The sequence below is a fragment of the Erinaceus europaeus genome, chromosome 8 (genome assembly GCF_950295315.1).
Source record: "Erinaceus europaeus chromosome 8, mEriEur2.1, whole genome shotgun sequence".
NCBI lineage: Eukaryota > Metazoa > Chordata > Mammalia > Eulipotyphla > Erinaceidae > Erinaceus > Erinaceus europaeus.
In genome coordinates, this window is record NC_080169.1 from 83,862,734 (window position 1) to 83,880,170 (window position 17,437).

The 17,437-nt window shown below is 35.2% G+C and overlaps 1 protein-coding gene across 7 annotated transcripts in view; it reads left to right on the forward strand.

Annotated features, from left to right (window-relative positions):
- MDFIC (MyoD family inhibitor domain containing) overlaps positions 1-17,437 on the forward strand; it is a 198,328-nt gene that overhangs the window by 70,677 nt on the left and 110,214 nt on the right. For 4 of the 7 annotated variants that reach the window (XM_060196468.1, XM_060196471.1, XM_016185201.2 and 1 more), the window contains exon 4: positions 7,107-7,385. In XM_060196468.1, the coding sequence (XP_060052451.1) occupies positions 7,107-7,385 (279 nt within the window). Of the gene's footprint in view, positions 1-7,106; positions 7,386-7,494; positions 7,572-7,602; positions 7,748-8,084; positions 8,229-17,437 lie in introns of those variants that run through there. The other 3 variants (XM_060196470.1, XM_060196469.1, XM_060196473.1) reach the window with 3 other exon arrangements.

Consider the following 17,437-nt stretch of genomic DNA (forward strand, 5'->3'; position numbering starts at 1 on the left):
AGGTTACAAGATCCACTGACAATCTGTACACTGTAGAATGCTGTGTCAAAGTGATGAAGAGATTTGGTCAAAAGCATATTTATAGTTTATGATTAAGAAAATAACAGTTTGATCACTAATGCATTTTGAATTTTAAAGTTTTAACTTTTTAGTTGCATATCATATATCTATGCAATAAAATATTACATATTGGGAGTCAGGCGGTAGCGCAGTAGGATAAGCGCACGTAATACAAAGCACGAGGACCGGCCTAAGGATGCCGGTTTGAGTCCCCAGCTCCCCACCTGCAGGAGGTTCGCTTCACAGGTGGTGGAGCAGGTCTGCAGGTGTCTTTCTTTCCCCCTCTCTGTCTTCCCCTCCTCTCTCCATTTCTCTCTGTCCTGTCTTACAACGGCAACATCAATACCAACAACAATAATAACTACAACAACAATAAAAATAAGGGCAATAAAGGGGGAATACATAAATAAATATTTAAAAATATTACATACTATATATTCTTTATTACTTTGTTGTATATAAGAATGTGCATATTTTCCCCTTGATAATTACAGAGTAACATAGTATTGCCACCCTACGAAAGCTTTATAACTGTCTCTGGAAAGACCGATTTATCTTCCTCCATACTTTATTTTCCTAATTTTGTTACTTGCAATGTCAAACCTTAAGCATTTAATTATGATTTTTATATGTGTACAACAGTCATTTAAACTGACTAAATGGCATGAGAATTCTTTTATAATTTTATTAAATCACAACTGTGTAGAGAGACCAGGGACTGAAGATGATTTGCACATGCTAATAGATTATATGCTATAGTGAAAGGTTGCTTTATATTGCTACTCCAGGTGCTGCAGTTTCAAGTCTAGTTATTACTGGCTACAATATCACCTGGCTTTGAAAAAAATATATATCCAAAGAAGCTCATACTATTGACTCATTACTGCCATATTTATGATTCTTATTGAAAAATCACTCCATCTAATTCTATTGGTTTCCTTCCTGATTGAAAACATTCAAGCATAGAAAGCATAGTATTTCTTAAGACATTTATAACTATTCATCATGGATATTAAAATTATAATCATGTTGCATTGTGTGAGTAATGATTTTTCAAAAAAGTCTTCATACATATGGCAAGCGGGTGACCAATACTATCCAGGTTTGAAGATGCTGAATTTTCATATAAGCGGTATTTGAAATTTTGATGTATATTGCATTTGTTACTGAATATCAAGAATACATTTTTTTTTGCTCTTATAGAACAAGTTTAAAATGGGGTCTTTTGTAGAAGCACCCATCCTGTTTAGAATGATATAACAGATGCTGAATGTTCACATATCAAACAAAATGCCAGCTTTCTGTAGAAAAGAGGTGTCAAAAAGTTTCTTTGTACCTTTAACGCATGTGATTATGTAGTACAAAATGCAGAGTTTGTAAAATTTCTTGAATATACAGGCAAAAAAATGAATAATTCAAAACAACTCATAAGTTCTACATTCTATTGTCCCTTTATAACACAGGCAGAAGATAGCAGTGTGCTCCCAATAGAGCTGAATTTGCACAAGTTACACCTCTGAAAATGCCAGATGGTCTATGGTCTACTTTTGAGAGCTGTCACATATGTAAAGATTTGAGAAAAGAAAGACAGCTGAATGAGAGCAGTGGATCATTAAAGGGAGAACGAGGGTCCCTAGGCATCACATGTGTTTTAAGAAGCATTGTGTAGTTCCCATATTAGTGTTTTTTTTTTTAAAGCCATACACAACTTACACACAATAAGGAAAAGAAATCTGTTAAAAGAAAAGTAGTTACGTTTTAATCAATCAGATGTTTTTTTGTTCTTTATTCAGGAATAAAATTATGTTTCCAATGTGATTTCTGTTGTAAATTTACCATAGGATTCAAATCATATGTATGCAGTTATCAATAAAGTTAAAATAAATGTCTTCTGGGATGACTAATATACCTTCTAATTATCCAGTTCTGGCTTGATATACAAAGCACATGTATTTGACAAAATCATAAAACTACAAGATTGTTTAATTTTCATAATCTGGAGTTAGGACAGGTAATCAGGTTGGTTACTTCATCATAGTACAACCTATAAATATTAGAAATTAGATGACCTTTATATAGAAATGAATGCCCATTTATCTGCCAACAGAAAAAAAACTGAAGATTGAAATATAGATAAATCATTAATTTAGTAATTCATTAATTAACTTTAATATTACTGTAGCCTTACCCAGTAATAGGCAAATAATCATTTTTGACAGTAGAAAATGGTAAGTCTGCAAGTTTTGGAATTTGGTAGCAAGAAATAGTTGTCTTTTTTACTATCTTCATTTTTATTTATTGAGAATGTAATAAGATAGTAATTCTAAATTTATCTTGAAGTATAGTATATGACAAAACTCTTTTAATTGATTAAAAAAAAATCCTCCAAGATTTGCTCAGTAACATTTCAGCTTAGCCAAACTCTCAGATTGCTTAATTTATTCTTTTCAGAGATAAAGTGGCCCCAAACATCCCATTTTGGGGGGTAAGATTATAGGAAAGTGCTCTGAAAAGAGCACCAAATTAGGTTTAAATGTCTTCATTGGCATCCTTTTAAATACATATGCATAACTATCTTTATGTTCAATAGCAGTCATTAGGATGTCATTCCAGTTGATACAAGATGTTAAAGGAGCAGCAAATTAATCTCTAGATCAAATGATTGCACACTCATAGGAAATAGGCCTCCTTTAGAGGTGCCTTGATTGTTGATTTTAGTTATAAGAAGGGCACAGGACATATACAGCTGATAAACAGAGAAGTAACCTTTTATTATTTTCCTTTCATCAGAAGTTAGGAGAATATTTTGATGAACTATGCAACCATTATTTTGTAGCACTCACATATATTTAATTTTTAGACATTCTTTATTATAAGAATTAAAAAATGTAAGAGGGATTTATTTGTAAATTAAATATTAATGTCAGTGTCTGTATTATGAAAGCATAATTTTGTTAACTGACAACAAACATCCTTTTTAAGTAAAAAATGTGCACTTATGAGTGGAATATATTAAATTTTTATTTTTTCTTCAAGATATATATATACAAGAACATAAGTAAACAGTGTACTAAAAATTTATTTCAAAATATGCTATCTTTTTTGTCAAAATTAAAGACCTAGTCTTGGCAAGAACCCAAATGAGTTTCTTTTAGACTTTATCAGTGTACGTATTTTTCTGTGTGTCCAGCTTTTCTTAATTGAAGTGGTTGTGTTCATGCTTTATTTAAATTTCATAGCTATTCATAATAATAAATGGGAAATATTAAAACAGTTTTAGATTTGGTATTTATAGGAAGCAATGAAATTTGGACAGTGATTTTTTTTTTTGGTGTTTTTTTTTTGTTATCTCTATGATTATTGAAATGCTATGGTTGATAGCTTTGCTTAGAAGGGACTTAATCACGGTAAATGTTGATTTTAATAATCATGTCATCCCTTAGCCAATGTAATCAAGGAACATTTGTGGGGAGATCCAGAATTTTAGCTGCATAAACCAGAATATATTTTGGCTAATTTAAATAGAAGATAAATTTATTAGCACACAGATTCTTCCAAGAATTACATAGCCAGGGACATGTTTAGCCATTCAGTGGGTTCTCTTCTGAAAAGGCTGTTGCTCTGCCACTGATCCACTAGATTGCTAGAAGTGGACACCAAGCACTGAGCCTCACTGCCAAAATCAACAACCACCATTTATACTGTCTTTGCAGAAAGGTGTCACTTCTGCATGTAAGCAGTCTCTTGCATTGTAGAATTTAGGTGATATATCTGGACTTCAGCTGCAAATTAGTTCGGGGTTGGTATAGAGAAAGTAAACCCAAATCTGTGAGAGTCTTTGGAAATATTGAAAAGTACAAAGTATGAAGAACCACTGTGTTTTATGATTCCTTGTCAGAAGAGTCAAACTAGTTTGTGCTTTCTTAATTTTACTGTTAAAATAGCCTCCTGTGTTTTTCTTTTAAAAACATTTGAGTTTCATTTGTAAGCACTAATATATATGATTTCATCTAGTATATCAAGTCTTTTTGTTTTCAAAAATTTTTCATTGATAATTCTTGTTTTTAGCCTACCACCAGCGGGTGGAATATTCTTTATGAATCTTTGGATCAGATTGTCAAGATCCAGAAACAAATCTGCTGGAAAATTTCTGGTAACTGCACTAAAGAAATGTATTGGGGAAATTATCATGTTATCAAAATGAACATATATATTATATGCATTTATTAGTATTTTCTCAAATTCTTTAGTAATATTTGGTATTTTTGCCATGAAATCTCTGCCAATATTTTTCTATGTTCATACCTTTTAGAGGGGTTCTTTTTCTCATTATTGTGAAGAACTAATTTTTCTTGTTTATTAACTGAATACTATTGCAGTATGGGATTTTGATACAATTGATCCTTTTTTTTTAAAGATTTTATTTATTTATTAATGAGCAAAATAGGAGGAGAGAGAGAAAGAACAGACATCACTCTGGCACATATGCTACCAGGGTTTGAACTCAGGACCTCACACTTGAGAGTCAAGCACTTTATCCACTACGCCACCCCCTGGACCACACAATTGATCCTTTATACCTCTAAGTTCTTAACTTTTTGGATAGTGTAGTATCCATCTATGAACAAAATCATGCAATAGTTACTTTTCACCTCCTTCCTAGTTTCACTAAGCATCATCACTTCCAGTTCAATCCATTTTGTCCCAAAGGACACAATACCATCTTTTAAAATTTCAGAGTCTTCAGTCCAGGGAAGCCTGGCCGGCATCCTGATGACATCTGGAACCTGGTGATTGAAAAGAGAGTTAACATACGAAGCCAAACAAGTTGTTGAGCAATCATGGACCCAAAGCTTGGAATAGTGGAGAGGAAGTGTTAGGGGGATACTCACTACAAACTCTAGTGTACTTCTGCTTTCAGGTATATATTTTGCAGTAGTTTATGGATACATGTAAACATATGCTCTCTCTCACAGAAACTGGTGTATATCTAGGTTTTGGGACTTTGTTAGAAAGTTAACCACCTGGGATGGAATTAGAGTATACTATGAAAGGAAAGGTCTCACCCTAGTAATGAAGCTGAAGGGTTGTCATTCCACAATGTGTCCTGGCGCTCCGCTTCCACAGAGACCCACCCTACTAGGGAAAGAGAGAGGCAGACTGGGAATATGGACCGACCAGTCAACACCCATGTTCAGCAGGGAAGCAATTACAGAAGCCAGACCTTCTACCTTCTGCAACCCACAATGACCCTGGGTCCATGCCCCCAGAGGGATAGAGAATGGGAAAACTATCAGGGGAGGGGGTGGGATATGGAGAATGGGTGGAGGGAATTGTGTGGAATTGTACCCCTCCTACCCTATGGTTTTGTAAATTAATACTTTCTTAAATAAAAAAAAATTCAGAGTAATATTTCATTGAGTGTGCATTCCATAACTTCTTTATGCAGTTATTTTTTATCTATTCCTACTTGTGGAATAAGGAGAACTGAGACACATGAACTTGAAAAAGACAAAAAAAGAGCCAAACTGAAAACTGTTCCTAAGACTTTGTGAGAACTGCAGTGGTTAACTGGGGTAGGGTGGAGGACTAAATTTTGTGGAAGTGTCGTATAGAACTATATACCTCTGATTTTACAATCTTGTAAAACATTATAAAATATTATTATTTTTTAAATTTATTTTATTTATTTATTCCCTTTTGTTGCCCTTGTTGTTTTATTGTTGTAGTTATTATTGTTGTTGTCGTTATTGGATAGGACAGAGAGAAATGGAGAGAGGAGGGGAAGACAGAGAGGAGGAGAGAAAGATAGACACCTGCAGACCTGCTTCACCACCTGTGAAGCGACTCCCCTGCAGGTGGGGAGCCGGGGTTCGAACCGGGATCCTTATGCCGGTCCTTGTGCTTTGCGCCACCTGCGCTTAACCCGCTGCGCTACAGGCCGACTCCCAACATTATAAAATATAATCTCTTAGGTTTGCCTTAGAACAATCAAATCATGTACACATCTTAACATTTCTAGGACTTAGACTGTTAGTTTTTTCTCTTGTTTATTGCTTTCTCTAGGACTGTCCAATGTGATGTAGTATAAGACTGATAAAGGTGGATATTATTTTATTGAACCTGACCTAAACAGAGTAATCCAGAAGTATCACATTAAGTTTTGCTAGATGTCTTTTATTAGAATAGGGAAATTATATTCTTTGTGTTGTATACATAGTTATTTTAAAATCAAAGAATATATATAGAAATTATTCTTTTCCAGAATTTAGGATAGAATATAAAATAACTATTTTTTGTGTGTTGTTCAACTCTGATATCTGAATTCACTGTTGATTTCCTTTTATCTCTAAATATTATTGAATAGCTTAATTTTATTAGGATTACTGAGAAAATACTGTCACCTTCTGAATCACAAAGAGGGTCTAGTATATAGAAAACAGCTAGCACCTTTTGAATGAGTATTGAATTACTTTTCAAGTTTCACAATTAAATTTTCTTAAAAAGCAAAAATAATGCACTTTAGCCACTCTTTTTTATATACTTTGTGTAAAGTCCTTTCTAACAACTTCCATCAAGCATTTTCTGTTTTCATAATTGGTTTTTTTGTGCATCCGTGTTTATTTGTTTTATTTATTTATTCATTCATTTATTTATTTATGAGCCACCAGGTTTATTGCTAAGGCTAGGTGCTTACAAGATGACTTCATCTCTCCTTGTAGTCTTTTTTTTTTCCTTTCTTAATAAGTGAGAGACAGAGATGGAGGCAGAAGGAAACAGATATGGAGAGAGATACAGAGATACTTGCGACCCTGCTCCACAGCTCCTCAAGCTTCCTTCTTTCACATATAGAAGGAAGCTTGAGGAGCTATATAGCAGTAATCTCTGTATTCTTTCATTTAAACTACCAGCTAGCCCTCTAATTATATTATTTTTTACCTTTTTATTTCTAGTATCATTACAGAATTTCCACAATTCCAAAAGCCTTTTACTGTATATAATTTGATTATTTTAAGTAGTACATTTCCTTTTTCTTTCTAACATAGGTCAACCTCAGCGCTTGCCTCAGCTTCGAGCTTCTGCACAGGAACTGAATGAGGAGGAGGAAATAAGCAAGATAAAGAATAGCCACACAAGTTTGAGCAATGGCAATGGAATTCATCATGGAGTCAAACATGTATCTGCAGATAACCAAAAACTCTCAGCACCTGTTTCTCAAAAAATGCACAGAAAAATTCAGGCCAGCTTGTCTGTAAACAGCAATATCAGTAAGAAGAACGAAGTAAATGCTGTCTTTTCTCAAAAGACAGGCTCTTCACCTGAAGGTAAGTTAAGTTGCAGATATGTATGATTACTTGACCAGATGCAAAATTGTGCTTATTAATAATTATTTGATCAAGCACACACAAATGAAGAGTCTTGTTTATCCTTCAGATAAAAAGAGATTTTTGATAAAACACGACACAGCTTCTGCTAATGGGAAGCCTGTGCTTTGAAAGGAAGCATTGACTGACAACATCCTGTTTTTATATTGTCTTCTAGAGTGAACAGTCACTATTGCCAAGATTGCTGCTAGATGCCTCTTTTTAATACTTCATTAAAAATACTAAAACACCCTTTTGGTAACAGATAAATGTACATATGTTTTCTGTTCCTTAATATATTACTCTATGGAAAAGAGATATGATAATCTTGCTTGCATGTTTATATAGAAAATTAATTCTAAAATACACAAAACTGAAAAAAGTAAATGATTTGGTAGTTCCGAAGCTTTTGCCAGGGTGTGGGGTTGATGATCACTGCTGTTTGACTTACCTGTGTCTTCCAGCCACCAATGCTGCCATCACACTCACCCAGCTGTTGTGGTTTGCTCTTTAGCTCCACACCTAGAAGCACTTTGATGTTTCTCTGATCTCTGAGAAATTATTTCTGACCTCCTTAATTCTGCCTCATCCTACAGACCAGATTAGTGTCAAATTAAGTACCATGAAACTGAAATAATTATTCCTTTCTGTCTTTCTTAGCACTGCTCAGCTCTTTATTGGTGATGAGGGGGATTGAGCCTGGGATCATTTGCATATAAGCCCTCTGTACAACTACTGTACCAAGTTCCAGACTTACATGGTCTACTTTATAATGGTGTAAAGCCATCTGGTAATAATGTTTACAAATTAAAATTTTCTTTATGAAGATGGTATCCTGTATTTTATTAAAAGAAGAATAGTCTCTCCCACATTTGAAATCCCAGATGTCTTCTAGCATATCTATATACCTGTTATTCCTCCTTTCTCATCTTTTAGCATTTCTTTTCCTTATTAAAATTTATATCTGATTTTATACGTTTATAGATTGCCATGGAATTTCAAGTAAAAAAAATCCGTAGTTGCTTCTTTGAAGTTGGCCATGAGTATTCATAGAGACAAATTGAATTGTAAATAGGAAATTGTATTGAGTGTTACCGATAATAAGTGGGAGAAAGGATATTACATTTTGGCTACAGGTGTCTCAAGCTCAACTGAGGTAAAGTGTTAGGTTCATCAAATGATATGATAATAAATGGTCTGCATAGTTTCAGGTCAGTGACACTACTTTCCAAACTAATTAGTTTGAAAAGGACATGATTGACACTTTAAAATGAGTTTGACATGTAAGCTGCATGGTCATCTCTGAAGCATAGGTATGCTGTTAACTAAACTAGTTCTCCAAGGAGTTGGGAAGGCAATGCAATTTTCTTTAGAAGATCTTTGCTTCTAAGTGATTGGATGAGATAATGAATGCAGTTGAAATCTACTTGTTTTAAACATTTAAATTTATTTATTGTCTCCTAAACTCTTCTCCATTTGATATTATCTTAAAAATTAGTAACATTTGCCAATCCAATTTGGAATCTTTGTACAATTTTTAATTATTACTTACTTTTAATACCATGTCTGAATTCAGTTCTAATAAAAGGATGCAGAGTCTTATGAAATATATAAATTAAGAAGTACATCAGTAGCATGCAAATATGCACTATTACTCTCCTTCTTCCTTTATCCTAACCTCACTCTCTCATACATAGACTTACAAGTACATAAAGCTGACTCTTTGTGAATGGGTAAGGGAAATTCCTTGTAATCACAAAATTTGTTCAAGATGGACTTTGGAATAATAGTATTAAACATAAAAATGATAATTATATATACATATATATTATATTGTTCACCACTCAATACAGAATACTGCTGTTTGGATTTTGAATTTAGTAGACTATAACTTCTTTTTATTGTGATTGCTTGAGTACAGACAAAAATCCAATTTTTTTATTTCATATTTCTTAAAGTTAAATGTCTTTTGTAGCTTTTTAACATTGTGCCCTAAATTACTGCTTGCTTTGAATTTAAGCATATTCATTGCCAATGCTTATAGTTAAACACATGGCAAACAAAGCAGAGAACTGGTAGGCAAATGAAAAGGAAGAACTTTTTCTGGTATGTTTTTTTCTATAAAAAGGTTTGGAACTTTAAAGTTAGATTTGGTTCCAAGATTCAGTAATTCTTGAAAATAAAGTGATTTCATTCTCAGAAAAAAAGACCTCGAATTTTGCAGACTACATTACTCCAGGTTGAGGAGAGATCTAAAACCTACTGAATAGGACAGGGCAATGGCAACACTTGTTTTGATGAACAAAGATACATTTGGATTGCAGGAGACCAATACATCCCAACAGTATGGTTTGTGACACTAATGCAAATGGATAGAGCTTATTTTGAAAACATTTTTTAAACTTATAGTGACACCTATTACAATTCCTTCATAGAGTGTCCTAATTTTTATCCTTCTCTGCCGATATGGACCCAAATTCTTTATGGGATGCAGAAGATGGGAGATCTGGCTTCTGTAATTGATTCTCTACTGGACATGGGTATTGACAGGTCAATCCATACCCCCAGCTTGCTTATGTCTTTCCTTAATGGGGTAGAGCTTTGGAGATGTGAGGTGGATTGCCCTTTTCTTCTGAAGATAAATACTTCAGGTACATGTGACTTCTCTGAAGAATATTATTTTACATTTAGCATATATTTATTTTGAAAATTACATGTTTTTCTCCTTATATTAGATAATTTTTAATGTTTGCAGTTAACTAAAATCAAAATACTTACTGACATATACTGAATACTACCATACATTAAGCACCTGCATCTAATTATCTTTCCTTTTTTACCTTAGTAATGTACCGTTTATATAAATAAAATGATTAACTTGTCTTGGTCCTGTTGAGCTCAGGATATAAATAAGCTCTTAGAGATAGATGCCTTTGGACAGTTATAATAACATATGCTCAGTCCTCCATTTTTATAGGCTCCTTTCAATTGTTCTCATGGATCCTTATCGCCATGATTTCTTTGGGCTGTTTTTTTACTGCCATTGCTCCCCTCTGTTGTAATTTTCCTTGATTTCATGGTTCAGTGGTTTTTTACAACCCACCAAAAAGACAGGGCAAATAACAATAGTGAGCATTACAACTAGTACACTGAGAGAGAGAGTTTGGGTGGAACGCTCAGCTTCATCGGGGATAAGGGTGGGAGTAGATGGCATAATGATTATGCACAGAGACCCTCATGTCTGAAGCTTCAAAGTCCCAGGTTCAATCCCTTGTACCACCATAGGGGATGTAGCACAATTGAGCAGGACCATTTTAAAAGTTTACTAGATGGTTCAGATATGTACCACTAACTCCTTCCCTGAGAGTCACTGGGAAATGGTAAAAATATCTTTACTTGACTTGTCTGCTTCCTGTTTCTTCCTCATCTGCCATCCCTGACTTACCTTTTGGTACTTGAAATTGTGCTTTCACTGTGATGCCTCAACAGCCCTGCACACATAGATAAGTGACACAGTTGATTGCTTTTGCTTCTCTCAGTCTAGAATGTTCTCATAACTTTCTGTACCTAAACTCATTTTGTTTTCAGAATTTAAGTCAAACAGTGTCTCTTGAAGCAAAGTGTTGAGTTATATACAATTTTGTGGGGTATATAGCAGTATTATCCCCATACAAAATTAAACTGAAGTTTTATCTGCCCTAAAATGTAATCTTATTGAAAGCAAAGACTGTCTTACTTGCCTAGTGCCTGGCTTATACTCAGTGTTGAGTAAATGCTGAAGCTAGTGAAGAATATAAACTAGAAAAGACAGATTTTTCTTTCATATTTTGTAGACAATGTGGTTTAAATTTCAGGAATGGTTAAAGTCTTGAAAGCAGAAAAATATAAATCGATAAACGGAAATGCATGTTTTAAAAAGGCTAGGAAGATGACTTAGAATTAACTTAGATGACACAGAACCTGGCATCTACAACTGTATATGCCAAAGCAGAGATGTGCACTGTGTTCTCCTTGTATGTTTTTCTCTCTTTCTTTCTCTCTCAGAACATAGATAAGGAAAATAAGAAGCAGAGAACAATTAAGTGTTAAAGAAAAAAGAAGAAAGGTAGTCAGCTAAAGCAAGATTAGATTTTGGAACTTGTGCCTTCCAGACCCCATCAGTTTTATTGTTAGTTCATGTAATTTTCAGCCGTCTACACACTCCTAAATATTACAGCCAATATAAAATTAGAAAAGTAAAATTAAGTTGTTTACTCTTAGTTTTAGTAGTACCGCAAAATCCTGTATTTATTTTTTCTTATAAAACTTCTTAGTTCTACCTATAATTGCAGAAGTATTAGTGTTCTAGAAAGGATAATAATAGGATTTTATGATATGATGACTACAGTTTTATAATTTGAGCTTCCAGAAAAAAATTCAGTGACTTTGGCAAGATAGGCCAGGACATTCCTCAAAATAATTTGTTTGGATGATGTATTGTTTTGGTCTGTTTTAGGCATAGTGCCTTCCACTCCATACCAGAGTAGTTGTGTGGGAGAAAGGTTTAGAATTTTGCTTTCTAATGCAATATTTGCCAGTTCACTGGAAAACAAAGTTTTAATAAATTTCACTGCTTACACAACAAACTCAATGAAACACTAGTAATAAAATGAGAAGCGTGAATGTGTAAGAGAAAAGATCAGGTATGATCAAAGTTTATTTTTGTCAAGTTTGTCATCTGGAATATGAAAACCATTGCTTTTGGTTGATTTAAAATATTTGATCTGCTGTTCTTAAAAAGTTAAACCAGTTATCCACATGATACATTGTAAATAGTGTTTCATTAATGCTAAGAGAAAATATTTAAGGCAAAATAGCACATCTAGATAGTGTGTTAGTTTTGCTATGTATGTGATTCAGGTTGTAGCCTAGCCTCCTCACAACACTAGAGGAAGTTTTGGTGCTGTGGGCTCTCTCCCTTTTATTCTCTTTTGTATATAAAATATTCTACTCAGAGGAGCGAGGTGGTGCACCTGGTTGAGCACATGTTACAATGCACAAAGATACAGGTTCAAGCCTCGGTCCCTAACTGCAGGGGAAAGCTTGTGAGTGGAGAAGCAGTGCTGCAGGTGTCTCTCTCACTCTCTCTCTTGCCCTCTGTATCTCCCTCTTCCTTCTAAATTTCTGGCTGCTTCTATCCAATAAATAAAGATAATGAAAAAAAATTTTTTTAAAAAACGCTGAGATTAGTGAAGCTCTGGAGATCAACAACACTTTCTTTTGAGTTGAATTAAAGTAGGTTCACTGTATGATTTATTATTTATGGTAAATTATCCTTGTTCCCATTGATGATGAACAAAAAAATGTTTGATAAAAATCAGAAATATGTATCATTTGGAACATAGGGGCACCTCAAATATGTCTCTTTTTTTTTTCTTGGTGGATAGCTTTTACACCACGTTAAAAACCTGTTTTTTTTTATATTGATAAATGTCTTAGATTACTGCTGTAACTATTTAAATTAGCTTAGCATTCACTCAGGAGATGGGTGGGGGAGGAAATAAAACAATGGATATAGAGATATATTGGCCAGGAAGCTTTGGGGTGTGGGCTGCACTGTAAATAAACTATTTAGAAGTAGTAGTAGACGAGTTGGCAAAATGGAAAGAAATGATAAATCTTTTTTTAAAAATAATTTCTTTCTTTATTGGGGAATTAATGTTTTACATTCAACAGTAAATACACTAGTTTGTATATGCATAGCATTCCCTAGATTCCCATTTAACAATACAACCCCCACTATGTCATTCATCATCTTTCATGGACCTGTATTCTCCCCACCCACCCACCCACCCCAGAGTCTTTTACTTTGGTGCAATACGCCAATTCCATTTCAGGTTCTACTTGTGTTTTCTTTTCTGATCTTGTTTTTCAACTTCGGCCTGAGAGTGAGATCATCCCATATTTATCCTTCTGTTTCTGACTTATTTCACTCAACATGATTTTTTCAAGGTCCATCCAAGATTGGCTGAAAACGGTGAAGTCACCATTTTTTACAGCTGAGTAGTATTCCATTGTGTATAGATACCACAACTTGCTCAGCCACTCATCTGTTGTTGGACACCTGGGTTGCTTCCAGGTTTTGGCTATTACAAATTGTGCTGCCAAGAACATATGTGTACACAGATCTTTTTGGATGCATGTGTTGGGTTCCTTAGGATATATCCCCAGGAGGGGAATTGCAGGATGATAGGGTAGGTCCATTTCTAGCCTTCTGAGAGTTCTCCAGACTGTTTTCCACAGAGGTTGGACCAATTGACATTCCCACCAGCAGTGCAGGAGGGTTCCTTTGACCCCACACCCTCTCCAGCATTTGCTGTTGTTACGTTTTCTGATGTATGTCATTCTCACAGGAGTGAAGTGATATCTCATTGTTGTCTTGATTTGCATTTCTCTGACAATCAGAGACTTGGAGCATTTTTTCATGTGTTTCTCAGCCTTTTGGATCTCTTCTGTGGTGAATATTCTTTCCAAGTCCTCCCCCCATTTTTGGATGGGGTTATTTGTTGTCTTGTTGTGGAGTCTGGCAAGCTCTTTATATATGTTGGTTATTAAACTCTTATCTGATTTATGGCATGTAAAGATTTTCTCCCATTCTGTGAGGGGTCTCTTGGTTTGGGTAGTGGTTTCTTTTGCTGTGAAGAAGCTTTTTAATTTGATGTAGTCCCATAGGTTTATACTTGCCTTAGTCTTCTTTGTAATTAGATTCATTTCATTGAAAGTGTCTTTAAAATTTATGCGGAAAAAAGTTCTGCCAATATTTTCCTCTAAGTATTTGATAGTTTCTGGTCTAACATCCAAGTCCTTGATCCACTTGGAATTTACTTTTGTATTTGGTGAAATACAGTAATTCAGTTTCATTCTTCTGCATGTTTCAACCCATTGTTTCCAACACCATTTGTTGAAGAGACTCTGCTTTCCCCATGTAATAGTCTGGGCCCCTTTGTCAAAGATTAGATGATAAATTAGATGTCAAAGATTAGAAATGATAAATCTTATCGCACTGATAGACCAAGGTTTTCTCTATATGTTGCTATATGATGCTGGGAAATTTTAGTTGATTTTTTTATTAGCTCAACAATAGGTAACTATAGGAGTCAGACTTCTCTATAATGAAGGTTTGTTTTCAGCACCAAGGATCATGTCAAGTACAGGCAGTGCCTGAAGGTTTTCTTCAGGGTTTTAGAATTGAGTGAGGAGTCCTGGCCTGGGATTACTAAAACTGAATAAAACTGGGTTAGTAGTCAAATATACATCTTAAACAAAACCATCAAAATTTGCTAGTTCAGTTAATTGGTAAAATAATAGGAATTGTGAGAAAGAGTTGTAAGTATAATTTGAGGCTGCTCAGGTATTCAGTTTTGAAAACTGTTCAATTTCAAGTGATGACACATAGTCCAAGGACATTTAATAGTAAATAATAGGAGTTTGGAAGAAGGAATTCGAACCACACATATTAATTTATGTTTGTTCTCCTGGAGGAGATATTTCAAACTATGAATCTGGATGAGTGCTAAAAAAGCAGATAGTTAAGAAACCGTGTCAGATGGATGAGAACTGACACATGGACCAGTGGAAGTCAGCCGGTTTCTTAGGATGGGAGTATGGGTTCTATATAAGCACTTGGGAGGTGATCATATACAAAGTTTAGATTTTTGTCCAGGAGTAATACCAAATATAATACAAAGCAAAACCCTGGTACTAGTAAGCTATCTTATAGAAGAAGTCAAGGGCAAAGAGAAGAGGAATGTTACTTGAGAGGAAAATGATTAAAGAAAGATAAGCAAACTGGAGAGAGTGGTCTCATGGAGTTCTGGGGAAAGGAAATTTTAAGGTAAGAAAAATGGTGTCAGTATAAGATGTGGTTGACAAATTCAGCAGAAGTACTGAAATAATTCTAATGGACTTAACAATGCGATACCATTGGGTGACCTTAGTATAAACTAATGAATAGAGAATCCAGAATGATGTAGGTTATAAGATATAAGGAAACACATTGATAGCACCATTTTGGGGGTAAGGGTTCAGAAAGGTGTTTGCATTGTTTTATTAGATGAGATTATGTGCACTTGACATTAGAATAAAATAGACCTAGGAGAGAAGGAAGTTTTGAAGATATACAAAGGTGATAGTTATGCCTTCTTGACAAACTGGCATTTCTTTTCCTTTTTTTTTTTCTTTTACTATTTTGGATAAAGGCAGAGAGAAATTGAGAGGGTCACAAGAGATAGAGTAGGAGAGAAACGGAAAGACTAACCTTCAGCATGCTTCACCACTTGTGAAGCTTCCCTTCTGTATGTGAGGACCTGAGAGGCTAGAACCAGGGTCCCCGCTTACTTACTTTTTTCTATGTTTCTTTCTTTTTTTTATTTATTCAAAAAGGGAGACATTAACAGAACCATAGGATAGGAGGGTGACAACTCCACACAATTCCCACCACCAGATCTCTATCCCATCCCCTCCCCTGATAACTTTCCCATTCTTTATCCCTCTGGGAGTATGGACCCAAGGTCATTGTGGGATGCAGAAGGTGGAAGGTCTGGCTTCTGTAATTGCTTCCCCACTGAACATGGACGTTGACTGGTCGGTAAATACTCCCAGTCTGCCTCTCTCTTTCCCAAGTAGGGTGGGTCTCTGGGGAAGCAGAGCTCCAGGACATATTGGTGGGGCCCTCTGTCCAAGGAAGTCTGGTCGGCATCATTCTGGCATCTGGGACCTGGTGGTTGAAAAGAGAGTTAATATACAAAGCCAAACAAATTGTTAAACAATCATGGACCTAAAAGCTTAAATAGTGCAGATTAAGTGTTGGGGGGTACTCACTGAAGACTATTGTGTACTTTTGCTTTCAGGTATATATTTTGCCTTAGTTTATGGATACCTGTGACCACCATATGCTCTATCTGAGAGGACCTGGTCTATATCTAGGTTTTGGGACTTTGTTAGGAAGTGAACCACCTGGAATAGAATTAGAGAATACTATGAAAGGAAAGGTCTCATCTGAGTAATGAAGCTGAAGGGTTCTCATTCCACACCTGAAGTCTCTGGACACAGTCTGAAGTGAATCATGCTGAGGTGGCACTCATTGCGTTTATTAAGTTGTGATCGGCAGATGTAATATTATTTGATATGAATTGAGAGAAGCATGCAAGAAAGTGTGTTCCATCCTAAGGTTCCAGGACTGGGGGAACTATAGGCCCAATAGTGGAAATATGAGGTTCCTGCTGTCTTAGGGTTCAAGAAGACAATGGATAGTTATTGTTATCATCTCATTATTTGATAATTGGGTTAACTTTGAAAAGTCCCTTTGTTACGATTTATTGTATAATACCCAACATCTTGTATATAGCTGTGCCATTGATTGCTTCTATTATCCCTGGTCTAGGCTTTTGAGAGAGTCAACATATCAAAGACTCAGCCTATGTATTAAAAAGATTCAGTCTGTGCTTTAAAAATTTTGAGACATACAATCAATTCCCCCCTCATAGTAATTAAATAGTGATTTATAGGACTACAAATTAATAGGAGTGTACATAAACACCATTAACACCACCAAGAGACTGTATCCCATCCCACCTCCCACCCCCCAACCGCCACCACCCCAGGAAGCCTAATGTCTACCCTTACCTTCACCCTAGGGCTTTTACTTTGGTGCCCTACTCCAGATTTAGTCAAATCCTGCTTTTACTTTCCCTTTCTGTTTTTCTTTCTCAACTTCTGTTGATGAGTGGGATCATCCCATACTCATCTTTATTCTTCTGACTTAGTTCACTTAACATAATTCCTTCTAGTTCCATACAAGATGGGTCAGAGAAGGTGGATTCATTGTTCTTAATAGCTGCATAGTATTCCATTGTTTATATATACCACAGCTTTCTCAGCCATTCATCTGTTGTTGGGCAACTGGGTTGCTACCAGGTTTTATTGATTATGAATTGTGCTGCTATGAACATAGGTGTACACATATTTTTTTGGTT